Raw genomic sequence first — 21,225 nt, 5'->3', positions numbered from 1 at the left:
GTGGGAAGATTGCTTGAGCCCAGGAGTTTGAGGTTATGGTGAGCTATGATCACATCATTGCACTCCGGCCTGGGCAACAGAGCGAGACCTTGTCTCTAATAAAATAATAATAAAACAATTAAAAGTACAGTGAACACATAAACTAGTAACAGTTTATATCATTATCAAGCATTATGTACTGTAAGTAATTGTATGTGCTATACTTTTATGACTTGCAGTGCAGTAGGTTTGTTTACACCAGCATCACCATATGAGTTATCTTTTGTAACATTACAATGTTACAAAAGATAAGATGTCACTAGGTGATAGGACTTTTCCAGCTCCATTATACTCTTATGGGACCACCATAGTATAAGCAGTCCATCATTGACCAAAACATTGTTATGCAGCACATAACAATGAATATATATGAATATATAGTCATTCACTGGGTTGGACAGAAACTTGATTAGTTCTCCAGGCCATAGGGACTCAGACTCACCTCAAATTTTGCTGCAATCATAAAGGCAGTGGCACCAAGGAGTTGTAACTTATCCTTCTTGCATACTGCCTTCATTAGGTAGAGATCCACCAGCTTCACTGCCAAGTACAGGGTCTCATGGGTCATCTCAAAGGACACCTGGAGGAACACACACACGACACAGATCTGCATATTGTCCAGCTCCAAAGTCGCCTCCAGACAGATCTAGCTACCTGGAGTGTCTGCAACATCAAGAACAGTCCTGACTAGCTGGGACTCTGCTACGAATACAGAAACTGCTTCAGCTAGGTTCCTGTGTATATCTCCTGTGCCTTTGAGGACACTGGCATTATCTATCCTTACACATTTGGGTAGTTGACCAGCCTTACAAATCAGAGAGAAATGCTCTGCCTTCTCTATGAGAGCCTTGAGTGGACACATCCTCTCCCTTTGATCTCTAATACTTAGGTTCTTGCTTTCTCCATTTGCTGCCAACTTGTACAGTGACCTCCCAAAGGAGATGTTTATTTAGCTCTGAAATATGGAGTTTATTCATGTACTACTTTCTCTTCCCAACTAGATATGCTATCAGAATATATCAATTGGGAGCAGACACCAATAGCACAATTTGGAAGTGAGCTAAGGGACTGGAGAAGCCAGACTGGGATTAAAGTATTAATAATATAACCTCCTTCCCTTCTTTTTCTTTTCTGATTTCATTTGGGTTCTCTCTCATTTTTTTCTTAGTCTAGCTTATGGCTTGTCAATTTTATTTATCTTTTCAAAAAAAATCAACGTTTTATTTTGTTGATCTTTTGTATTTTTTTTTTTAGTCTCTATTTCATTTATTCTTGCCATGGTCTTTATTATTTCTTTCCTTCTACTAATTTTGGGTTAAAGCAGTTCTTGCTTTTCCAGTTCCTTAAGGTGCTTTGTTAGATTGTTTGATATTTGTCTACTTTTGTAAAGTTATTTATTTTTAAATTTTTATTTATTTATTTATTGAGACGGAGTTTCGCTCTGTCTCCCAGGCTGGAGTGCAGTGGTGCGATTTCGGCTCACTGCAAGCTCCGCCTCCCGGGTTCATGCCATTCTCCTGCCTCAGCCTCCCGGGTAGCCGGGACTACAGGCGTCCGCCACCACGCCCAGCTAATTTTTTGTATTTTTAGTAGAGACGGGGTTTCATCGTGTTAGCCAGGATGGTCTCGATCTCCTGACCTCATGATCCACCTGCTTTGGCCTCCCAAAGTGCTGGGATTATAGGTGTGAGCCACCACGTCTGGCTGATCTTTGTCTGCTTTTTAAATAAAATTTTGCTATAAATTTTCCTCTTAGTACCACTTTTGTTTTATCCCATAGGTTTTCGTATGTTGTATTTCTATTTTCATTTGTTTCAAGAATTTGATTTCCTTAATTTCATTGACCCATTTGTCATTCAGGGGCACGTTGTTTAATGTCCATGTATTTGTACAGTTTCCCAACTTCCTCCTGCTATTGATTTCTAGTTTCTTTTTCTTATGTATCCTTGTCTTGCCTTCACCAACTCCAAGAAACCATCTCCTATAGCCCTAGTCCCATGGCTTGTGCTGGCCCCTGCAGTACCTTTCTGCAAATTAGAAAAAAAGTGTCTTCTTTGGGTGAATGCAGCCCTTCAAGCATACATCTTATCAAGTAGATAATACCTTTATATGAATTAGCCAAAGGTTACTCCTGCCTCAGGGCACAGCAGCCCCACAGCCAGAATGCACAGCTTGGCAAACAAAGTGTGAGCTAGATTCTATTGGTGGTTTCAGCCTTGGCTAGAGACCTTGTGTAGGCATAATTTGCACATCTATACACAAGAGTCCCACCCAATCTTCAGTGATGCTTCTTCCTCACAACCTCTTGGGTTCTTAGGATTCGAGAATAAAATCTGTCCTTATCCAACAACTCAACCAATGCATGAATGTTCTCTTTAACATCTCCACCAAGTAGTTGTTTAGATCCTGCCATACAAACCTCTAAATACAGCCCAATCTCTTTTTGAATGGCTTTAACAGAAAATTCTCCCTTATATTGAGTGACATTACCCTCCCTGTAAGTTTCACTTAAGTGGACCTCCCCTTGTATAGGTTACTCTTAATGACTGGTACCTAGATGATCCAAAAAGTATGTCAATGAGAAGCACTGGAGAAATTGATGTGTATTTTCATGGATGAATGATTATCCGAAGATGGTCAAATATAATGGTTCAGCAATACACATATTAAATTTCTGAATAACAGAAATACCAAGAAACAGTTCTTACTGTTTCTGGAATATGGCCTTGGATCTACTCAGAAACCTGTTCTGTGTTAGTTTCCTATTGGTGCCTGATATAGTTTGGATGTTGTCCCCTCTATATCTCATGTTGAATTGTAATCCCCAATGTGGGATGTGGGGCCTGGTGAGGTGCGTTTGGGTCATGGGGATGGAGCCTGCATGGCTTGGTGCTGTTCTGGCAATAGTGAGTTCTTGTGAGATCTGGTTGTCTAAAAGTGTGTGGCACCTTACCCCACCCCCTTGCCCCTGCTTTTGCCATGTGACAGCCTGCTCTTGCTTTGCTTTCTGCCAAAAGTACAAGCTCCCTGAAGGGGCCTCCTCAGAAGCCAAGCAGATAGCAGTGCCATGCTTATATATCCTACAGATCTGTGAATCAAACCTCTATTTTTTCTTTTTTGAGAGACAGGATCTCGCTATGTTTCCCAGGTTGATCTCAAACTCCTGGCCCCAAGCAATCCTCCCAAAGTGCTGGGATTACAGGCATGAGCCATCATACCTAGCCAAGCCTCTGCAAAAGAAAAATAAATCTTGGGACCCCAAAATCACTAAGCTAAAGAGAAAAGTCAAGGTGAGAACTGCTTAAGGCAAGTCTGCCTTTCATTCTATTCAGTCATCCCTCTGCTCAATGAGATAAATGCATATCTGATTGGTTCCTTTGGTAAGGCTAATCAGAAACTCGAAAGAATGCAACCATTTATCTCTTATCTACCTATGACCTGGAAGCCCCCTCCCCACTTCGAGTTGTCCCATCTTTCCAGAGTGAACCAGTGTACATCTTACATATATTGACTAATGTCTCATTTCTCCCCAAAATGCATAAAACCAAGCTATGCCCTGACTACCTTGGGCACATGTCATCAGGACTTCCTGAGGCTGTGTCATGGAAGCAAAATAAACTTTCTAAATTGACTGAGACCTGTCTCAGATATTTTGGATTAACACCTCTTTTTAGAATAAATTACCCAGTCTCAGGTATTTCTTTGCAGCAGTGCAAAAATTGCCTAACACAGAAAATTGGTACCAAAGAGTGGGGCATTGCTATAAAGATACCTAAAAATATGGAAGAACTTTGGAACTGGGAAATGGGCAGAGGATAGAAACATTTGGAGGGCTCAGAAGAAGAGAGGAAGATGAGGGAAAGTTTGAAACTTCTTAGAGACTGGTTAAATGGCTGTAACCAAAATGCTGATACTGACATGGACAGTGAAGTCCAGGCTAAAGAGGCCTCAGATGGAAATGAAAAATTTATTAGGAACTACAGCAAAAGTCACCCTTGTTATATGCCTTAGCAAAGAACTTGGCTATATTGTTAAGGGAGGAGACCACCCCTCATATTGTCTTATGACCAATTTCTGCCTCAAAGAAAAAGTAGGAGTTAAAGAAAAGACAGAAGTGAAATCAGTAGTCAGACAGCCTGGCGCTGCATTCCAGGCCTGGTAGTTAAAAACTGACCCCTGACCTAGCTGGTTATGTTATCTATAGATACCAGACATTGTATGGAAAAGCACTGTGAAAATCCCTGTCCTGTTCTGTTCCATTCTGATTACCAGTGCATGCAGCCCCCAGTCACGTACCCACTGCTTGCTCAATCGATCATGTCCCTCTCACATGGACCCCCTTAGAATTGTAAGCCCTTAAAAGGGATAGGAATTGCTCACTCAGGGAGCTCGATTTTTGGAGACATGAGTCCACCAATGCTCCCAGCTGAATAAAGCCGTTTCCTTCCACAACTCGGTGTCTGAGACGTTCTTGTCTGCAGCTCGTCCTGCTACATTTCTTGGTTCCCTGACCGGGAAGTGAGGTGATTAATGGACGGCCAAGGTAGCCCCTTAGGCGGCTTAGGCCTGCCCTGTGGAGCATCCCTGTGGGGGACTCCAGCCAGCTTGAGCAACATGGATCCTGAGAGTGCTCCCAGGTAGGCAATTGCCCCAGTGGAACGCCTCACCAGAGCAGTGCGTGGCAGGTCCCTGTGGAGGATCAATGCAGTGGCTGAACACCAGGAAGGAACTGGTACTTGGAGTCTGGACATCTGAAACTTGTTAAGACTGGTCTTTGGAACTTACCCCCTCCATTTGAGTGGAAGTGTGGCCTAATCACCCATGACGTGCCTGCACTGGCACTTTGGTTTTTGTTTTTGACTTGACTTGGATAGACTGATACTTAGGTTTTGTTTCTGACCTGGCTGGGATTTCCTGATACTCTGATTTTGGTTTTGATTCTGGTTTGGTGTAAACTGTAAAAGTGTGTGTGTGCCCTCTTTACCCATTCTGTTTTGTGGTGTGCGTGTGGTGTGAGCATGGTGTTTTGTCTCAAGGAAACATGGGTCAGGCACAAAGTAAGCCCACCTCACTAGGAACTATGTTGAAAAATTTCAAAAAGGGATTTAAGGGAGACTATGGAGTTACTATGACACCAGAAAAACTTAGAGCTTTGTGTGAGATAGACTGGCCAGCATTAGAGGTGGGTTGGCCATCAGAAGGAAGCCTGGACAGGTCCCTTGTCTCGAAGGTATGGCACAGGGGAACCTGTAAGCCAGGGCACCCAGATCAGTTCCCGTATATAGATTCTTGGTTACAGCTAGTTTTGGATCCCCCACAGTGGTTAAGAGGACAGGCAGCAGCAGTACTAGTAGCAAAGGGACAGTTAGTTAAGGAAGGCTGTCACTCCACCCACCGAGGGAAGTCGGCACCAAAAGTCCTGTCCGAGCCAACACCGGAAGAATCATGGCAGGAATTGGTACCAGCAGTGCCTCCTCCTTATCAAGAGGAAGGGCTCCCCATTCCTGAGCCCACAGCACCTCCACTTCCACCAGATATCCATACTCCTAGACCACCCAGAGTAGACAAAAGAAGAAGTGAAGCCACGGGAGAAACTCCTCCCTTGGCAGCTCACTTACGGCCCAAGACTGAAATCCAAATGCCCGTGAGAGAACAGCAATATACTGGGGTAGATGAGGACAGACACATGGTGTAAAGGCAGCCTTTGTGTATCAACCTTTCACCTCTGCTGACCTCAATTGGAAAAATAATACTCCATCTTACACCGAAAAGCCTCGAGCTTTAATTGACTTGCTCCAAACTATTATACAGACTCATAATCCTACTTGGGCTGATTGCCACCAGCTGCTCATGTACCTCTTTAATACAGATGAAAGGTGAAGGGTGCTCCAGGCGGCAACTAAGTGGCTAGAGGAGCACGTCCTAGCCAATTACCAAAACCCTCAAGAATATAGAAGAATTCAGCTGCCAGGAACAGGCCACCAGTGGGACCTGAACGAGGGGCCAGACATGGAGAGGCTAAGACAGTACCATGCGGCATGGATAGAAGGTCTAAAGAAAGAGGCTCAAAAGGATACAAATGTAAATAAGGTCTCTGAGGTCATCCAAGGAAAAGAGGAGAGTCCAGCGCAATTCTATGAACGACTGTGTGAGGCTTACCGTATGTACACTCCTTTTGATCCAGATAGTCCTGAAAATCAGAGAATGATTAATATGGCCTTAGTCAAAGCGTGGAAGATATCAGGAGAAAACTGCAGAAACAGGCTGGGTTTGCAGGTATGAATACCTCGCAGTTACTGGAAATAACCAATCAAGTGTTTGTGAATAGAGATGCAACAAGCCCCAGAGAAAGCCGTAAGGAAGGCGAACGCCAGGCCAGGTGAAACACCGACTTACTGGCTGCGGCCATTAGGGGAATCCCCCAAAAGGACAGGGAAAGGGGGGTTCCGGGAAGAATACCCAATCTAATCGCCCACGCTTGCAATGTAACCAATGCGCCTATTGTAAGGAAATAGGACATTGGAAAGATAAGTGTCCCCAACTGAAGGAAAAGCAAGGTGATTCGGAGCAAAAGACCTCAGAAAAAGACAAGGGAGCTTTGTTCAATCTGGCTGAAGGGCTATTAGACTGAAGGGGACCCGGCTCAAGTGCCCCCAAGGAGCCCACGGTCAGGATTACAATTGGGGGCAAGGACATTAAGTTTGTGGTCGATACTGGTACTGAACATTCAGTAGTGACCACCCTGGTCACCCCCTTATCCAAGGAAACCATTGATATAATCAGAGCAACAGGAGTTTCCACTAAGCAGGCTTTCTGTCTACCATGGACCTTCTCAGTGGGGGGACATGAAATAGTTCACCAGTTCTTGTATATGCCTGACTGTCCCTTGCCTTTGCTGGGAAGAGACTTGCTTAGCAAGCTGACAGCCACCATCTCCTTTACAAAACAGGGCTCTTTACAGCTAAACTTACCGGGAACAGGAGTTATCATGGCTCTTATGGTCACCAGGGAAAAAGAATGGAGACTTTTTCTGACCGAGCCAGGCCAAGAGATAAAACCAGCTCTAGCTAAGCGATGGCCCCGAATATGGGCGGAGGATAATCCTCCGGGACTGGTGGTCAACCAAGCCCCTGTACTCATAGAAGTTAAGCCTGGGGCCCAGCCAATTAGACAAAAGCAGTATCCGGTTCCCTGAGAAGCTCTCGAAGGAATCCAGGTTCATCTCAGGCACTTGAAATCCTTTGGAATTATAGTTCCTTGCCAGTCTCCATGGAACCTCCCCTTCCTCCCTGTCCCTAAGCCAGGGACCAAGGACTACCAGCCAGTACAGGACTTGTGCTTGGTCAACCAAGCTACAGTGACTCTGCACCCAACAGTTCCTAACCTTTACACATTGTTAGGGCTGCTGCAGGCTGAGGACAGCTGGTTTACCTGTCTGGACTTAAAAGATGCCTTCTTTAGCATCAGACTAGCTCCTGAAAGCCAGAAGCTGTTTGCCTTTCAGTGGGAAGATCCGGAGTCAGGTGTCACTACTCAGTACCCTTGGACCCAGCTTCCCCAAGGATTCAAGAACTCCCTTACTATCTTCGGGGAGGCCCTGGCTTGAGACCTGCAAAAGTTTCCTGCTAAAGACCTAGGCTTGCTCCAGTACACAGACGACCTTCTGCTGGGACACTCCACAGCAGTCGGGTGCACAAAAGGGACGGATGCCCTGCTTTGGCACCTGGAGGGCTGTGGGTATAAGGTGTCCAAGAAGAAAGCTCAGATCTGCAAACAGCAGGTACGCTACCTGGGATTCACTATTCAGAAAGGGGAGTGCAGCCTGGAGTCAGAAAGAAAGCAGGTCATCTGCAGCCTACCGGAACCTAAAACCAGAAGGCAAGTAAGGGAATTCCTAGGAGCTGTGGGGTTCTGCAGATTATGGATTCCAAACTTTGCAGTGCTAGCCAAACCTTTGTACAGGGTTACAGAGGAGGCGACTGGGAGCCTTTTGAATGGGGGCCTCTACAACAGCAAGCCTTTTGTAAGTTAAAGGAAAAATTTATGTCGGCCCCCAGTCCCAGGACTACCAGATTTGACAAAGCCCTTTACACTCTATGTGTCAGAAAGAGAAAAAGTGGCAGTTGGAGTTTTAACCCAGACTGTGGGGCCCTGGCCAAGGCCAGTGGTCTATCTCTCAAAACAACTAGATGGGGTTTCCAAAGTCTGGCCACCATGTCTAAGGGCCCTGGCAGCAACAACCCTGTTAGCACAAGAAGCAGATAAACTAACCCTTGGGCAAAACCTGAATATAAAGGCCCCCCATGCTGTGGTAACTTTGATGAATACCAAAGGACATCATTGGCTAACAAATGCTAGATTAACAAAGTACCAAAGGTTGCTATGTGAAAATCCCCACATAACCACTGAAGTCTGTAACACCCTAAATCCTGCCACCCTGCTCCTAGTATCAGAGAGCCTGGTAGAGCATAACTGTGTAGAGGTGTTGGACTCAGTTTATTCTAGCAGACCTGACCTTCGGGACCAGCCATGGGCATCAGTAGACTGGGAGTTATACATGGACGGGAGCAGCTTCATCGACCCACAAGGAGAAAGATGTGCAGGATATGTGATGGTAACTTTGGATGCTGTCATTGAAGCCAAACCATTGCCACAGGGCACTTCAGCCCAGAAGGCTGAGCTCATTGCTTTAACTCGGGCTCTAGAACTCAGTGAAGCTAAGACTGTAAACATCTACATTGACTCTCGATATGCCTTTCTAACCCTCCAAGTGCATGGAACATTACATAAGGAGAAGGGTCTGCTAAACTCTGGGGGAAAGGACATAAAATATCAACAAGAAATTCTACAATTACTAGAGGCAGTGTGGAAACCTCAGAAGGTGGCAGTCATGCACTGCAAGGGACACCAGTGAGCCTCCATCTCAGTGGCCTTAGGAAACTCTCGAGCTGATTCAGAAGCTTGAAAAGCAGCATCTACCCCTTACCAGGCATCGGTAGCAGCCCCCTTACTCCCTCAAACATCTGACCTTGTACCTACCTATTCTAAGGAAGAAAAAGACTTCTTCCATGCAGAAGGGGGGTAAGTAATAAAAGGAGGATGGATCAGACTGCCAGATGGGAGAGTAGCTGTGCCACAGTTGCTGGGAGCCACAATTGTATTGGCCATGCACGAAACCACTCATCCAGGTCAAGAGTCACTTGAAAAATTGTTGGGCCAGTACTTCTACATCTCACAGTTGCCAGCCCTTGCCAAAGCAGTAACACAACAACAGTGTGTTACTTGCCAACAGCACAATGCGAGGCAAGGCCCCACTGTTCCACCCAGCATACAAGCTTATGGAGCGGCTCCTTTTGAGGATCTTCCGGTGGATTTCACAGAAATGCCAAAATGTGGAGGTAATAGGTATTTGCTGGTTCGTGTGTGTACTTACTCTGGATGGGTGGAGGCTTATCCAACACGAACTGAAAAGGCCTACGAGGTAACCCGTGTGCTTCTCTGAGATCTTATTCCTAGGTTTGGACTGCCCTTACGAATCGGCTCGGATAATGGGCCAGCATTTGTGGCTGACTTGGTACAGAAGACAGCAAAGGCATTAGAAATCACTCGGAAGCTACACGCCGACTACCGACCTCAGAGTTCCGGAAAGGTGGAGCGAATGAATCGGACTATCAAAAATAGTTTAGGGAAAGTATGTCAGGAAACAGGATTAAAGTGGATACAGGCCCTTCCTATGGTATTGTTTAAAATTAGATGTACTCCTTCTAAGAAAACAGGATACTCCCCTTATGAAATACTGTATCATAGGCCTCCTCATATACTACGGGGTGGGGTGGGGGGCTTCCAAGCACTCCCTGAGAGTTAGGTGAAATTGAATTACAGTGACAGCTACAGGCTTTAGGAAAAATTACACAAACTATTTCAACTTGGGTAAATGAGAAGTGTCCCATCAGCTTATTCTCCCCAGTTCACCCTTTCTCTCCAGGTGACCACAAGTGGATGAAGGATTGGAATGTAGCCCCTTTGTGGCCACAGCGGAAAGGACCTCAGACCGTCATCCTGACCACCCCCAAGGCTGTAAAGGTAGAAGGAATCCCAGCCTGGATCCACCACAGCCAATGAAATCTGGGAGGCGAAACCAAGCCTGGACAACCCCTGCAAAGTGACTCTGAGGAGGACGACAAGCCCTGCTCCAGTCACACCCGGAAGCTGACTGGTCTACGCACAGCCGAAGCATGAGGAGGATCATCGTGGGACTCATTTTCCTTATAATTTGGACTTGTATAGTAAAAACCTCCACTGATTTTCCCCACATTGAGGACTGCTCTCAGTGTATACATCAGGTTACCGAGGTAGGGCAACAAGTTAAAACAATCTTTCTGTTCTATAGTTACTATGAATGCTTAGGAACTTTAAAAGGAACATGTTTATATAATGACACTCAGTACAAGGTATATAGCCCAGGAAACAACCAGCCAGATGTGTGTTATGACCCCTCTAAGCCTCCCACGTCCACAGTTTTTGAAATAAGATTAAGGACTGAAGACTGGTGGGGACTCGTAAATGATATAAGTAAAGTATTAGCCAAAACAGAAGAAAAAGGGTGCCCAAATGCATAATCTTGAAATTTGATGCCTCTGCTGTCATTAATAGCAATAAGTTAGGAAGGGGATGTGGCTCTTTTGATTGGGAAAAAGGCTATATGACTGAAAATAAGTACATTTGTCATGAATTAGGACTGTGTGTAAATGAATGTGGATACTGGTCTTGTGTCATTTGGGCCACTTGGATAAAAAAATGAAAAGGATCCAGTCCACCTTCAGAAAGGAAAAAGTGGCTCTTCCTGTACTAAGGGACAATGTAACCCCTTAGAGCTGGTAATAACCAATCCCCTTGATTCTCGCTGGAAAAAAGGGGAGCGTGTGGCCTTAGGAATCAGTGGGGCCAGACTGAATCCTCGAGTAAATATCTTAGTTCGAGGAGAAGTTTACAAACGCTCTCCTGAGCCAATGTTTCAAACTTTCTATGATGAACTACATGTGCCAGTACCAGAAATTCCAGGAAAAACAAGAAATTTGTTTTTGCTATTAGCCGAGCATGTAGCCCAGTCTCTCAATGTCACTTCATGTTATGTATGTGGATGAATTGTAATGGGAGACCAATGGCCATGGCAAGCCTGAGAATTAGTACCTACAGACCCAGTTCCTGATTAATTCCCGGCTCAGAAGAATCACCCTGATAATTTCTGCATCCTAAAAGCCTCAATTATTGGACAATATTGCATAGCTAGAGAGGGAAAAGAATTCACTCACCCCGTAGGATGACTTAGTTGTCTGGGACAGAAACTGTATAATGGTACCACAAAAACAGTCACTTGGTGGAGTTCAAATCACATAGAAAGGAATACATTTAGTAAATTCCCAAAGTTGCAAACCGTGTGGACCCACCTGGAGTCCCACCGGGACTGGACGGCCCCCACTGGATTTTACTGGATATGTGGGCATAGAGCTTATGCCAAATTACCCAACCAGTGGGCAGGTAGTTGTGTTAGTGGCATTATTAAACCATCTTTCTTCCTACTGCCCATAAAAACAGGCAAACTCCCGGGCTGCCCTCTGTCCATGCTTCCCGCAAAAAGAGAAGCATAGCTATAGGAAATTGGAAAGATGATGAATGGTCCCAAGAGAATCATACAATATTATGGGCCTGCTACTTGGGCACAAGACGACTTGTGGGGATACCGGACCCCCATTTACATGCTCAACCGAATCATATAGTTACAAGCTGTCTTAGAAATAATCACTAATAAAACCAGCAGAGCCTTGACTATTCTGGCCCGGCAAGAAACTCAGATAAGAAATGCTATCTATCAAAAGAGATTGGCTCTCAACTACTTGCTAGCAGCTGAAGGAGAGGTCTATAGGAAATTTAACCTTACTAATTGCTGTCTACACATAGATGATCAAGGGCAAGTAGTTGAAGACATAGAGATATGACAAAACTGGCACATATGCCCATGCAAGTGTGGCATGGATTTGATCTTGGGGCCATGTTTGGAAAATGGTTCCCAGACCTAGGAGGATTTAAAACTCTTATAATAGGAGTTATAATAGTAATAGGAACCTGCTTACTACTTCCTGTACTTCTTCAAATGATAAAAAGCTTCATCGCTACCTTAGTTCACCAAAATGCTTCAGCACAAGTGTTCTATATGAATCACTATCGATCTGTCTTGCAAGAAGACGTAGGTAGTGAGGAAGAAAGTGAGAACTCCCACTAATGACTGAGGTTCTCAAAGGGGTGGGTAGTAAGGGAGGAGACTACCCCTCATATTGTCTTATGACCAATTTCTGCCTCAAAGGAAAAGTAGGAGTTAAAGGCAGAAGTGAAATCAGTAGTCAGACAGCCTGGCGCTGCATTCCAGGCCTGGTAGTTAAAAATTGACCCCTGACCTAACCGGTTATATTATCTATAGATACCAGACATTGTATGGAAAAGCACTGTGAAAATCCCTGTCCTGTTCTGTTCCATTCTGATTACTGGTGTATGCAGCCCCAAGTCATGTACCCACTGCTTGCTCAATTGATCACGACCCTCTCATGCAGACCCCCTTAGAGTTGTAAGCCTTTAAAAGGGACAGGAATTGCTCACTCAGGGAGCTCGGTTTTTAGACACCTGAGTCCACTGATGCTCCCAGCTGAATAAAACCCTTTCCTTCCACAACTCGGTGTCCGAGGGGTTCTTGTCTGCGACTCGTCCTGCTACATTGTGTCCATGCTCTAGGAATCTGTGGAAGTTTGAACCTAAAGTAACAACCTAGGATATCTGGCAGAATAAATTTCTAAGCAGAAAAGTGTTCAAGATGGGGCCTGCCTGCTTCTAAAAGCCTACACTCAGATGCAGGAGCAAATAAATCACTTAAAGTTGGGAGTTTATATTTAAAGAGGAAGCAGAGTGCAGAAGTTTGGAAAATGTGCAGCCTGGTCATGTGGTAGAAAAGAAAATACTGTTTTCAGGGAAAGAATCCAAGCAGGCTTAGGAACAACCACTGGCTAGAGAGATTTATATAACTAAAAAAGAGCCAAGTGCTGATAGCCAGGACAATGGGAAAAAGGCATTTAAAGCATTTCAGAGATATTCAAGGCAGCCCCTTCCATCACAGACCCAGAGGCCTAGGAGGGTGAGTGGGGGGCTGCTTCCATGTGCAGCCTCAGGACACTGCTCCCTGCATCCCTGAAGCTCCAGCTGCAGCTCAAAGGGGCCCAAAGGGGCCCAGTTACTTAGGCCTGCTGCTCCAGAGGGTGCAAGCCATAAGCCCTGGCAGCTTCCATGTGGTGTTAAGTCTGTAGGCACATAGAGTGCAAGAGTGAAGGAGGCTTGGCACCCTCCACCTAGATTTCAGAGGATGTATGGAAAAACCTGGATGTCCAGGCTGAACCCTGCTGCAGGGGTGGAACCCCCACAGAGAACCTTTATGAGGGCAGTTTGGAAGGGAAATATGGGGTTGAACCCCCTCACTAGAGTCCCCACTCTGGAGTCCCACTAGGCAGTGGGATACTGCCTAGTGGAGCTATGGGAAGGGGGCCACCATCCTCCAGACCCCAGAATTGTAGAGCCATGGGCAGCTTGCATCCTGAGCCTAGAAAAGCCACAGGAACTCAACTCCAGCCCATGAGAGAAGCTACCGGGGCTGAACCCCATAAAGTCACAGGGGCAGAGCTGCCCAAAGCCTTAGGAGCCCACCCCTTGCAGTGGTGTGCCCTGCATGTGGAACATGGAGTCAAAGGAGATTGTTTTGGAGCTTCAAGATGTAATGACTTTAATACATTTAAGATTAAATGACAGGGCTTAAGATTTAAATCCTACTGGGTTTCAGACTTGTGTGGGGGCCTATAGCCCCTTTCATTCATTCTCCCTTTTGGAATGGGAGTATTTACCCAATACCTGTACCTCCATTGTATCTTGGAAGTAAATAACTTGTTTTGATTTTATAGGTTCATAGGTAAAAGGAACTTGCCTTGTCTCAGATGAGACTTTGGACTTGATGCTGGAATGAGTTAAGATTTGGGGGGACTATTGGTAGGGGATGATTGTAATTTACAATGTGAGAAGAATGTGAAATTTGAGGGGCCAGGGGTGAAATGATATAGTTTGGATGTTGTCCCCTCTAAATTTCATGGTGAATTGTAATCCCCAGTGTTGGAGGTGGGGCCTGGTGGGAGGTGTTTGGGTCATGAAGACAGATCCCTCATGGCTTGGTGCTGTCCTCATCATAGTGAGTTCTTGCAAAATCTGGTTGTTTAAAAGTGTATGGCACTTCCCCCACTTGCTCCTGCTTTTGCCATGTGATGTGCTTCCTCCTGCTTCACCTTCTGCAATGAGTAAAAATCTCCATGAGGCCTCCCCAGAAGCTGAGCAGATGCCAGCATCATGCTTACACAGCCTGCAGAACTGTGAGCCAATTAAACTTCTTTTTTGTTTAAATACATTACCCAGTCTCAAGTATTTCTTTATAGCAATGTGATAATGATCTAACACAGTGCTATAATAAATTACCACAAACATAATGCCTTACAACAACACCAATTCTTTATATTACAGATCTAGAGGCCAGAAGGCCAAAATGAGTCTCACTGGGTTAAAAATCAAGGTGTCATCAAGGCTGTGTTGCTTTCTGGAGGTTCTAGTAAAGAATCAATTTTCTTTTTTTTCTAGCTTCTAGAGGCAGCCTGCATTCCTTGTTCTGTGGGCCCTTCCACCTTCAAAGCCAGCAATAGCCAGTCAAGTTGTTCTCACATTGTATCACTCTCTGCCTCCCTTTTCTATATTTAAGTATCCTTGTGATTACATTGGGCCCACTTGGGTAATCGAGGATAATTGCATATCTTAAATTGAGCTGATAGCAACCTTAATTCCATCTGCTACCTTAATTCCCCTTTACTAGGTAAGGTAACATATGTACAGGTTCTATGGATTAGAAAATGGACTTTTTCTTCTGCCTATCACACTGTCTAAAGGAATGTCAAGAGAAAGGGATGGGACGAGCTCATGCATGTGAAAAGTAATGACTACCACGTTAAGTATCAAGAAATTACAGTAAGGTGATTATGAAAAATAAAAAGAGGATAGGAATAGAAAGCAGCAGTTCTCTAAGGATAATGCCTCTGTGAGAAAATGACATAGCTAGTGCTTGCATAGCCTCCTAGTACCTCACATAGGCACTTGGCCACTTATGCATGCATTCATGCATGTTGGTATCAAGTGGTAACATCAAAGTGTGTGGATTATATCTGAATGAATGGTTGAAATCTAGAGTCAATAAATATTTAAAACACAAGCTGTGTCAGTTATAGCAATTCTCCTTCCTTGAATGTAAGATGATACCCTTCTAACATAATTCTACCACTTGGAACCACATAGAACAAGTCTAATCCTTCTTGTGACAGCCCTTTAACTACTGAAGATAGTTATTATGTCTCCTATAAATCTTTCCCATTCTAGAACAAATAACTTGACTTCCTCTAACTATTCTTCACATGATATGGTTTTCAGCCCTCTCAGCATCAGGCTCCAAACAAGGGTCTTTGTGCTGGTCAGAAAATAGGGGCAGTGCTCCAGGTAATTTCAAGCAGCTACAACAAATATGGACAAGAAGCCCCTCAGCACATTAGCAAGATTCTCTCCTTTCCTCACAAGTGCTTCTGGTTAGAACACTCTTCCAATTCTTCAGAAACAACTGCTTTCCCTGTCTAGAGATGGGTAAGAAGAAACAAAACGAAAGTAACAAATAAATCAAAACTATAGAACATATAAAGAGTACTCGTAGTCTTGAACTAGGAGACAAATCTGATAAAATCTGCCTCAAATTCCAAAACTCAAAGATCACCTTCTACAAATACAAACAGAGAAAATCAACCAGATGTATGAAAAAAGAACAAGTAATTTTTAAAGGAGAAAAATCCTGAAGAATCAGAGTAAGTGTCTATTTATGCAATCTTTTTTTTTTTTTTTTTTTTTTTTTTTTTTTGAGACGGAGTCTCGCTCTGTCGCCCAGGCTGGAGTGCAGTGGCGCGATCTCGGCTCACTGCAAGCTCCGCCTCCCGGGTTCACGCGATTCTCCTGCCTCAGCCTCCCGCGTAGCTGGGACTACAGGCGCCCGCCACCACGCCCGGCTAATTTTTTGTATTTTTTAGTAGAGACGGGGTTTCACTGTGTTAGCCAGGATGGTCTCGATCTCCTGACCTCGTGATCCGCCCGCCTCAGCCTCCCAAAGTGCTGGGATTACAGGCGTGAGCCACCGCGCCCAGCCGCAATCTTTTTACTCCAAAGAACTGAAATACACTTTTAAAGAGTACACCCTCAACAAGGTCTGAGAGGACACTGAATCTATGAAAAGACGACATTCTGGAATCCAGAAAGACTGATTTCTGATGAAAAAAAGAACTAATTTAAGCAATGTAACAGAGGCAGTGAACAGCATATTAGATACTGCCAAAACCAAATCAATTATTCCAAAGGCTATCTTAAGAAATTCTCCCAGAATTAAGAGATAAAAGAAAGTTGAAGATAATGAATAAAAACTTGAGGGAATAAATTCTGGAGACACACATACACACACAAAGAGAAAAGGAAGAAGGGTAATAATGTCAAAAAATAAAAGATAAAAATTTATCTGAGTCAAAGAAATAATGAACTTTTAGACTGAAAGGACTCACAATATACCAGACAAAATTAAGGAAAACAGGCCCACATCTAGAAATGTCAAAAATAATTATCCATAGGGAAGACAATATATTACATATAATCTGGATCTAAAAGCCTAGACTATTTTAACTAAAATCAGAAGAAGGAATGAACTAAAATATGCAAATTATCTCAGCTTACTTGAGGGGAAATTAACAGACCAGGTCTATCAAAAGAGTTGGTTAACAAGATAAACACTATATTCACATAAAAAGATATCATGCTGCAGTTTAAAAGAATGTCATAGATCTATACTTATATGGAAAGATGACTAAGACTTATTCCTAAAAAATCAAGGTGCAAAGCAATGTGTACAGCATAACCTATTCATATTATTCATACAACAAAAATATCATATAACCCACACCCATTAAAAGCTATATTTCATGTATTGCTCATATAACTTAGGATTTTAAAAGAAAGGATAATAAAAAAAAACTTTAAAAAAGTGATGAGACATATAATAAAGGATCTGTAAGGATACACCCTAAACAATTTATAGTTGTTACCCCACAGAGTTAGGAGAAAAGGGTTATTATGTACACACACACAAACACACACACACACATATATGAACATTTGCACATACACACAGTGAACAAATGTAAACCAGAAACAGCCAATCCTTCAGGATGGATCCTCAGTAGCTACCTGGGCCTAAATTTAAAATACAGTCAAGTGACCATTTGCTGACTAGAGGTCACATAGGTGCTCAGAGGTCTGTGGAAAACCCACACTTTTTAAATTTTGAGGTTTTCGGAGTTCACTTGCCTTGGCCACTCAGGGTTCAGCTGTACCAGCCAATGAAGGTTCCACTGTATCAACCAATCAGAACTCAGCTGTGTATACCATATACCAATCAGAACTAAGTAAGTTTGAATTTTTCATTTGCATAAATAGACCAGATTGGCAACCTTGGTGGGAACCTTTGCTGGAAAACCTAAACCCTTAATTTTTTTTCTCAGGAGCACACCTTTGTTTTACACTGAAGGCTGGATCTCCTAGTTTGCAAACTGTTCACTGGAATAAAGTCTCTTTCCTCAAAATTCCTTTTCGGAATTTTTCAGTTAAAATATTGTATAAGTCAAGGAGGTTAAGGTAGGATGGCAGAGGTGAAGAAATGCCAGGAGAAATTAACTAAACAATAATATTTGTGGGTAGTTACCATACTGCTCTTAGGCTTTGATAAATCAGAAAAAATAAATTAGCATATAAATTATATAATTATTAAGCCAAAATTGATACAATGATCATTGTACCCTATAGAGAATACAGTTCTTCAGTGAATCATTTATACAAACTTATTATACCTGAAACCATGAACAAAACTTTATTAACTTTAAGAAAGAAATTATCATTCAGGTCACATTTTCAATACACAATGAAATACCTCTAGAAATTTATAATAAAAGGATAAATCAAAGAAAAGGAAATATTTTAAAAATGTTAAGCACTAAAAAAACAACAAAAAACAGGGTCGAAGAGGAAATAAAAATTGCAACTGCAGATTATTGAGAAAACTCAAGATAGCTACAACACTATTTTTCAAAATTAATTGGATATACTCAGAACTATACTTAGAAGAAAATGTATAGCTTTGGATCTTTTGTTATGAAGTCAAGAATAATTAAAACAGAGTAAGCATTCAATTCAAGCAGCCAGGGAAAACAACAAAATAAACCTTAGCAAAACAAGAATAAAATAAAAATAAAAGCAGATGTTAAATGAATTTTTAAAACAGAAAAGGTATATATTTACCCATGAGCTGGTTCTTTGAAAAGACAAAGAGGATTTTAAAAAAACTGCTTGTGAGGAAAATTGAAGAAAAGAACATGTGGATATGAATGCAAGCACATGTGAGGAAGATAACACATCACGCAATGAGTGAGAAAAGAAATCATTATAAAGGGTTATAAAATGATATTATGTACAATCTATGATAATAACAATATATCCAAGAAATGGATACATTTTTAGGAAAATATAAACTACAAGGCCAGGCACAGTGGCTCACACCTGTAATCCTGGCACTTTGGGAGGTCGAAGAGGGTGGATCATTTGAGGTTCAGGAGTTTGAGACAAGCCTGGCCAACATGGTGAAACCCCGCCTCTACTAAAAGTGCAAAAATTAGCCAGGCAGTAGTGGCGCACGCCTGTAATCCCAGCTACTCTGGAGGCTGAGGCAGGAGAATAGCTTGAGCCTGGGAGGCAGAGATTGCGGTGAGCCGAGATTGCGGTGAGCCAAGGTGGCGCCACTGCACTCCAGTCTGGGTGACAGAGTGAGACCCTGTCTCAAAACAAAACAAACACAAAAAAGTAAAATATAAACTACAAAAATGACTCAAGAAGGGCAAGAAAACCTTACTAGACCAATAGCCATTGTTATTATAAAAATTTCTCAAAGAATCACACACAAAAATGGCACTATACATTGATGGGTTCATGGACAAGTTCTTCAAGGAAAATACAATTCCTGTGTTAAATTTAGTACTGCCAGAAAATTTCCCTAATTATGTTAAAAAGCTAGAGTAATCCTTTATAAAGACCTTTATTAAATCTTTACCACACTTAATAATGACAGCATCCTTCAACAGAAACTTAAAAAGGAATCTGATTTATGAGCAAAGATGCAAAAATTCTAAATAAAGTATAAGCATATCGAGTGCAAGAGTAAATTAAACGAATCATGACTAACTTCAGCAAAGTAGATGAACATAAAATACATTAAAAAATCAACTGTTTCCCAATATACTAGTAATAAATTTTTTTTATTATACTTTAAGTTCTAGGGTACATGTGCACAACGTGCAAGTTTGTTACATATGTATACATGTGCCATGTTGGTGTGCTGCACCCATTAACTCATCATTTACATTAGGTATATCTCCTAATGCTATCCCTCCCCCCTCCCCCTACCCCACAACAGGCCCCAGTGTGTGATGTTCCCCTTCCTGTGTCCAAGTGTTCTCATTGTTCAGTTCCCACCTAAGAGTGAGAACATGCGGTGTTTGGTTTTTTGTCCCTGCGATAGTTTGCTGAGAACGATGGTTTCCAGCTTCATCCATGTCCCTACAAAGGACATGAACTCATCATTTTTTATGGCTGCATAGTATTCCATGGTGTATATGTGCCACATTTTCTTAATCCAGTCTATCATTGTTGGACATTTGGCTTGGTTCCAAGTCTTTGCTAATGTGAATAGTGCTGCAATAAACATACATGTGCATGTGTCTTTATAGCAGCATGATTTATAATCCTTTGGGTGTATACCCAGTAATGGGATGGCTGGGTCAAATGGTATTTCTAGTTCTAGATCCTTGAGGAATCGCCACACTGTCTTCCACAATGGTTGAACCAGTTTACATTCCCACCAACAGTGTAAAAGTGTTCCTATTTCTCCACATCCTCTCCAGCACCTGTTGTTTCCTGACTTTTTAATGATTGCCATTCTAACTGGTGTGAGATGGTATCTCATTGTGGTTTTGATTTGCATTTCTCTGATGGCCAGTGATGATGAGCATTTTTTCATGTGTCTGTTGCCTGCATAAATGTCTTCTTTTGAGAAGTGTCTGTTCATATCCTTTGCCCACTTTTTGATGGGGTTGTTTTCTTCTTGTAAATTTGTTTGAGTTATTTGTAGATTCTGGATATCAGCCCTTTGTCAGATGAGTAGATTGCAAAAATTTTCTCCCATTCTATAGGTTTCCTGTTCACTCTGATGGTAGTTTCTTTTGCTGTGCAGAAGCTCTTTCGTTTAATTAGATCCCATTTGTCAATTTTGACTTTTGTTGCCATTGCTTTTGGTGTTTTAGACATGAAGTCCTTGCCCATGCCTATGTCCTGAATGGTATTGCCTAGGTTTTCTTCTAGAGTTTTTGTGGTTTTAGGTCTAACATGTAAGTCTTTAATCCATCTTGAATTAATTTTTGTATAAGGTGTAAGGAAGAGATCCAGTTTCAGCTTTCTACATATGGCTAGCCAGTTTTCTCAGCACCATTTATTAAATAGGGAATCCTTTCCCCATTGCTTGTTTTTGTCAGGTTTGTCAAAGATCAGATGGTTGTAGATGTGTGGTATTATTTCTGAGGGCTCTGTTCTGTTCCATTGGTCTATATCTCTGTTTTGGTACCAGTACCATGCTGTTTTGGTTACTGTGGCCTTGTAGTATAGTCTGAAGTCAGGTAGCATGATGCCTCCAGCTTTGTTCTTTTGGCTTATGATTGACTTGGCAATGCGGGCTCTTTTTTTGGTTCCATATGAACTTCTTTAAAGTTCATATGGAACCAAAAAAAAAAACTAGCAATAAATTTTAAAAGGGAAAAAGGATAACACTCATAACATTTAAAAAATTCTCAATACTCAAGAAAAACATTTTTAAGTTAGTGAGACCAATATGAAGAAAATTTTTTAAAAATTGAAATTGTAAAAGACCTGGGAAGTAAA

At 42.5% G+C, this 21,225-nt stretch overlaps 1 protein-coding gene across 4 annotated transcripts in view; it reads right to left on the bottom strand.

Annotated features, from left to right (window-relative positions):
* CCNB3 (cyclin B3) overlaps positions 1 to 21,225 on the bottom strand; it is a 97,953-nt gene that overhangs the window by 9,095 nt on the left and 67,633 nt on the right. For all 4 annotated transcript variants that reach the window (XM_004064162.4, XM_055375791.2, XM_055375794.1 and 1 more), the window contains exon 9: positions 482 to 619. In XM_004064162.4, coding sequence (XP_004064210.4) covers positions 482 to 619 — 138 coding nt within the window. The remainder of the gene's footprint in view (positions 1 to 481; positions 620 to 21,225) is intronic.

This window comes from Gorilla gorilla, chromosome X (genome assembly GCF_029281585.2).
Source record: "Gorilla gorilla gorilla isolate KB3781 chromosome X, NHGRI_mGorGor1-v2.1_pri, whole genome shotgun sequence".
Classification (NCBI taxonomy): domain Eukaryota; kingdom Metazoa; phylum Chordata; class Mammalia; order Primates; family Hominidae; genus Gorilla; species Gorilla gorilla.
The sequence above is the reverse complement of the archived record's forward strand: the minus strand, read 5'-3'. Positions and strand labels throughout refer to the sequence as shown.